The sequence below is a fragment of the Eschrichtius robustus genome, chromosome 6 (assembly GCF_028021215.1).
Source record: "Eschrichtius robustus isolate mEscRob2 chromosome 6, mEscRob2.pri, whole genome shotgun sequence".
In the NCBI taxonomy this organism is placed as follows: Eukaryota; Metazoa; Chordata; class Mammalia; order Artiodactyla; family Eschrichtiidae; genus Eschrichtius; species Eschrichtius robustus.
Genome location: NC_090829.1, coordinates 31,539,945 through 31,546,306, shown reverse-complemented (window position 1 = coordinate 31,546,306; position 6,362 = coordinate 31,539,945). Strand labels below are relative to the sequence as shown.

The window sequence follows — 6,362 nt, the reverse complement described above, 5'->3', positions numbered from 1 at the left end:
TACAATTTCATGTAGTTCAGACTTTTATCTCCCCGAGACACTTAGGAACACCTGTTTAACAGCCTTGATTCAGGTGTGGGACATAAAAGAGAAAGCCCCCGCCTTCCAAACAGGAATACTTCACTCTTTCTGGGGTGCATGCTATGGCCTTTTCTTTGAACTTGGAATATTGCACTCTCCTAAAGGAGCCTTTTTTAAAAAGACCTTTGGAAAACTTCAACGTATACAAGAACAGAGTAATTACCTAACTCATTAACGACCTTTAACAATTACTGGTATTTTGGCATAATCTTAATGGTCTATAGTACAGCTCTAACCACCCCAAGGAAGCAAATGCCAGACATATCACTTCATCTTTGGATTTTTAAGCCTGTATCTCTAAAAAATAACTTTCCTTTGGGGTGAAGAAAACGGACCACAATACCATTATCCCACCTTGAAAAATAAATTATTGCTTAATACCAAAACATCCAGTGTTCAAATTTCTCCTGTCTTAATGAATATTTATTTTTATTGTTAATTTGTTCAGATTGTTACCGAACCAAACTTGGGTCTGCTCACCTGTGGGCAGTAAACCAATCTATTGACACTGGGCTGTAGTGAAGGAAAATGCAGCATTTACTGTAAAGGCGCCAATACAAGGAGGATGGGTGGCTTGTGCTCTAAAACCCTGAAACCCCTGGTGGTTTTGCCTATAAAAGTCTTTATAGGCAAAATTTGGGGTGAGGGATGCAGGGTGTGCGGCTTTCTTCTGATTGATTGGTGGTGAGGTGCTCAGCTTGAAGTTACCATCCTCCACCAGGGTAGGGGCCTTAGTTCCTGCAGAAGAACTCAAAGATATTGTTATGTATATTCCCCAGGGCTGCACTATTGTTTCTTGACTGCTCCTCCCTTGTTTCTGCATTCCCTCCCTTCCCTGATTAGCAACTGTTTGAATCTGCCCTTTGGAACTCAGGGAAGGTCAAGGAGGCTGAATGAATCCTATTTCCCACAAACAAGAAACCAGAGACACAGAAAGGATTTGTACCCAGGAGAGCCCCACAGGGTCCTGTTCCATTTCAAAATCTGGACCAAAATAAAAAGGAATCCATTGCCATTGGTTGATATGTCTTTTAGATCCCATCAAACAAAGCCTTTAAGGTCAAGATTACACCAGGAATTGAAAAAGTTTCATTTATTATTCATTGCGGCAAAGGGAACACACACCACAGGGAATCAAGGGGAGTCTCAGTAAGAGGGTGTTAGGAAAATTATTATAGCATCTGGGCTTTGGATGATTTGGGAAGAGTATTGGGAGTGCCAATGGAAAATTTGGTCTTTTTTTTAAAATTTATTTTATTTTTGCCTGTGTTGGGTCTTCGTTTCTGTGCGAGGGCTTTCTCTAGTTGCGGAGAGCGGGGGCCACTCATCGCGGTGCGCGGGCCTCTCACTGGGCCTCTCACTGTCGCGGCCTCTCTTGTTGCGGAGCACAACCTCCAGACGCGCAGGCTCAGTAGTTGTGGCTCACGGGCCTAGTTGCTCCGCGGCATGTGGGATCTTCCCAGACCAGGGCTCGAACCCGTGTCCCCTGCGTTGGCAGGCAGATTCTCAACCACCGCGCCACCAGGGAAGCCCAGTGATTTTAATATTGATATGTGCTCAGAAATAAAACATTTCTTTGGAAAAAATTAAATGGATTAAATGATTACACAAATAAAGACAATTCTAAAAAACGAGTCCAAGCAATCTAATTTTGGTCAGACAGTCATCTTGGAGCAATTAAAAAGCATCTGACTAAAACAAAAGGTTCAATGATACTACCTCTGAAATAAACATTTTATTTTATTTTTCTTAATATTTTTTGGCCACGCGGCATATGCGATCTTAGTTCCCAGACCAGGGATCCAATCCATGCCCCTGCAGTGGAAGTGTGGAGTCCTAACCACTAGACCGCCAGGGAATTCCCTTAAGTTAACATTTTAAAAATGATTAATATATTTGCTGTAAACTGTGTAAACTGGTAATTCATTTAAAAATTTTAAATTAAAAAAAATTGTTAGGCTGCCAGGCCAAAAAACATTATACTGTCTCAGGATGAATTATTTAACATTTTAGTAGCAAAACAATTTTTAAATATATTATAAAAGCAATATATTACTTTTAAAAAGCTTAAGTTTCTATTATCAGAAATAAATTAATGTTGAAAGCAATTATATGTACATGAGTGTTTGTATGTCCACACTCACTTCACACACAAAACATTTAAAATGCCACTCAAATTTTAATGCATTAGGTCTTTACCAAATCTTATTTGCAGCTTTGGGGCATCAGTAAACTCAGTTATCTGTTTGTGTATATCTCTCAAAGTATTCCTAGATTCTTTTCTTTTACTTAGTTTAAATACTAGCTCTAGATAATGAAAACCTGAATGCAAATGAAATAAAAATAACTTCAAATGTAAATCAGATGAAAAAAATTAACAGTAATAGATTCTAAAACCAAATAGAAATTAGTTTTGATAGCTGAGCGTCTTGGATTATCAGTACATCTTTTATTCTTCATATGAGTGAATCAAAACAATCAAGATGACTATAGCAAAATGATCACAGTTCATGTTTAGAAAATATTTACCTCATCATTAAATGATCAGGTTTATTATTTGAAGTATCAAAAAATAATAAAATATCCCAAAAAATGTCTATTTTTAGTCTATATTTACTGTTTAGAACTAGTCAGAAAAACTTTACTTCAAATACTACGAATAATATAAACAATTTAATATATTTATCTTATTTTTTTTAATTTATTTATTTATTTTTGGCTGCATTGGGTCTTCATTGCTGTGCGTGGGCTTTCTCTAGTTGCAGCGAGCAGGGGCTACTCTTTGTTGCGGTGCGCTTCTCTTGATGAGGAACACGGGCTCTAGGCGCGTGGGTTTCAGGAGTTGCGGCGCTCGGGCTCTAGAGTGCAGGCTCAGTAGTTGTGGTGCACGGGCTTAGTTGCTCCGCAGCATGTGGTATCTTCTGGACCAGGGATCAAACCCGTGTCCCCTGCATTGGCAGGCGGATTCTTAACCACTGCGTCACCAGGGAAGTCCCAACAATTTAATATATTCAGTACAACCTGATTTTAAGGCGTTTCTTTAACGTTTGATAATATAGTGTTTAGGATCAAGATAGCCACATTATATATTCAAAGGAAATATTTCCCAAACTTGCCTTGTAAATTAATAAAGGATCCGTTAATTGAGGAACTTATAACAAAGTCAACAATGATCAAATTTAAAACGTCTTTATTCATTTATATGGTAAATACTGTCCCCTACTAAAAAACAATGACATTGGTCTTTCAATCTGTCAAGCTTAGCTTAAAAAAAAAATCATATGTCTCTTTTCTATATCATGTGTTGACATGATATAGGATGCAGGAGGTAAAAATCAATTTAACAGACATTATTAAATAATTCCAAACATATGCAGAATCTTGGATAAATGGTTAAAATTATAAGTGAACATTAAATGTGGGCACATGAATATTCCATGTACACCAATGGGTTTAACAGAAAATATGTTTGCACTGATTTCTGGTAACCAACTTGCTTTCTTTGAATCTTTAAATACCCAGTTCCAAATCTTCCAGCTCCTGGAGAAGGGCTTTCTCTTTCTGAATTTTCGCCAACTAGAAAAGTTTAAAACAATAAAGTTATTAAATAGGAAATAAAATAATTATTGGATCTATAGCCATATAGCAAAAAGAGAAAAAATTTAGAGAAAGAATATTTCTGAGACTTTACCAGATCTACTGGTAAACATAGATTTAAAAATACAGATTAGAAACAAGTTCTAATTTGTTATTTGGTATGAATCAAGGGGGCAAAAAACAGAGCTGTCTTACTGCATGCATCTTTAGGTCTAATAAATCTTCCATTCTACACTTGGGCTTCAAAGTGTTGAGGAAAGAAGGAGGGAAAGGGGCAAACGGGACAGTGCGACCTGAGACACAGGAAAGAAGAGAATCTTCTATTTGTCTAACATAATATAAACTGCCTTTATTTTCAGCAGCAATGGCATTAGTATGCCTCAGAGGAAATAGTGACTTCCTCATTCACCACGATCCACATCATGTCTTCCCCTATCCTTGCCTATTTAAGACTAAAAATGTTAAAAAAAAAAACTGGCATATGGTTTTCAAAAGAAGTTTTAAAATCTATATGATCTTTTACCTGATTAAATAATTGCTTATAATAAAAAGGGGAAGGGTGGTAGTGACTGTGAACCCCAATGAAAGATGCAGAAAAGACCTGATTTTTTTCTAGCTGTTTTCCAGTTGCTGCTTGTTCTTTCAGTTGTTCGATTGCTTTCAGTTTCTGCAAACATCAAATATATTATGAGTCAAAAGGAAGAACAAGTAATTTTAGAATGCAAATTTTCTTATTAACAATTCAATCATATAAATGTGAAACCTGAATAAGGAAAATCAATTATCTTACATTTGTATCAGGAACAGACTGCTAAAATGCTAAGGTAAACTACTTTTTAAAATTAAATGTAAAATTGGGTATGTTAAGAACACGGAATTTAGCAAAGTATTTTTCAAGATTTTAATTAATATTATCATATATGTACATCTATGTGTATACATGTACATGTATATGTATTTAAATATATCACCATTTTCACCATTTATTTCAGAACCTTATTGTACCTGGACGACGTCTTTGGCTTTAAGAGAAACTCCATAATGTAGCCTGGGAAGGGCTCTAGAAACCTGGATTTTACCTCCAAGGCCACCATCACAAACTGGTTGCAATTTGACGTTAATAAACTTACTTTCGTTTCTCTTTCTTCATCTTTAAAAATGGGATAAATATCTGCTCTTACCTGTCTCACAAGTGTCTAATGAAAAAGTGAGTATAAAAGTGTTCAAATGTACATTATTTCTTATTACTCCAAAAATCAATAATAAAGACTAATATCCTTTAGACAACTGTGAACAGAACTAAAATAGGTGCCATTCCTAAGTTACAGTATTTCATGGTGAAAAAGCAACAATGAGGACTGCTACAAACCTCTCGGATGCCTGTCTTTAGGCATCTAAGCATTACTTTCTTTGTATAATTCTCATGTATTCTTTCAGTAAACACATGTGCTTTTCACTTAAGCCTCCCACCTTCTTTAGGTTCTTGATTTTTTTGTCTATCTCAGGGTCTCCAGAAGTTGACTGAGAGATAGTATTTCGTGGTGTGCTCTGTGGGGCAGGGGTAGGTGCCATATCTGGACTCTTATCACTTCTTGCTTCCTATAGGAAATATTTTCAAAAATTCAATTTTCTAAAATGAAATCATTAAAGTATTTCAACAAACATAGCCTTGGTACATAAAATTCAGAAACCAATATATGATTTTATCTTTTGCACATTTTATATAAAGAAAGGATCTGAATTGCTGGTCTCATGAAGTATGCTATATTGTCCCATAACAGATAATTACAATGAAGTGTTAAAAAAAGTCACAGTATAATGAGCTACCCAAAAGGTTTTCACTATATAATTGTCATAGGGAACACTTTGCTAGATCTAGAATTTAAAGTTAGGGACTTCCCTGGCAGTCCCATGGTTAAGACTCTGCGCTTCCAATGCAGGGGGTACGGGTTTGATCCCTGGTCACGGAACTAAGATCCCACATGCTGTGACGTGTGGGCCGCCCACCCACCCCCCAAAATTAAGGTAACATAATTATAAAATAAAAAATAATAGTATATTAGTAATATAGTATTATATTAGTAATATGATAAAATATTATGTTAGTAATATAAAATATGTAATTAGCAATATAATAACAAATGGAAATAAATGAAATGACCTTACCAGAGTAAACTAGGAGGTTTCTGTGTCAGCAAATAAGCATTCCAAATTTTTGGATATTTTGGGAAGTGCCACTAAGTGGATGGTTGGAAATGTGAGAGGGCTTTTCTAATTAAGGTGTTTGAAGTTTCACTCTTGGGATATCCTCAAAAACTATTACACGTATATCAAGTACATGTAATAGATGATGCTACAGGGTAAGTTCCATAGAGATTTATTTATAATCAGATCAATTCAGCTCTGCAAGAAAGTGCCATGGAAAACTCTGTTCCCTGAAAGGGACAGTACATTGCTCCCAATGTGATCAGATCTCTGATGACCTTTCTAGCTTCGTCCCTTCTCACCGAGTAACCACTGATTCTGAACCATTTTTATTTCCCCTAAGGTGCCATATATTCTTATTTCCTGGCCTTCATGTGTACTGTTCCTTGTGCCTAGAACACCTTCAGGTCACCTGGCTAACGCTACTTATCCTTTAGGCCTCTGGAAAATGCCCCCACCCCCCAAGAGACCAGATTAGT

General features: G+C 36.3%; 1 protein-coding gene across 1 annotated transcript in view; it reads right to left on the bottom strand.

The window, feature by feature from the left end:
- Positions 1-3,204: 3,204 nt before the first annotated feature.
- EIF2A (eukaryotic translation initiation factor 2A) overlaps positions 3,205-6,362 on the bottom strand; it is a 37,832-nt gene continuing 34,674 nt past the window's right edge. Inside the window, exons 12-14 of the mRNA XM_068546098.1 lie at positions 5,149-5,277; positions 4,280-4,345; positions 3,205-3,657 (exon numbers count right to left, since the gene is read on the bottom strand). Coding sequence (XP_068402199.1) covers positions 3,592-3,657; positions 4,280-4,345; positions 5,149-5,277 — 261 coding nt within the window. The 3' untranslated portion in view covers positions 3,205-3,591. The remainder of the gene's footprint in view (positions 3,658-4,279; positions 4,346-5,148; positions 5,278-6,362) is intronic.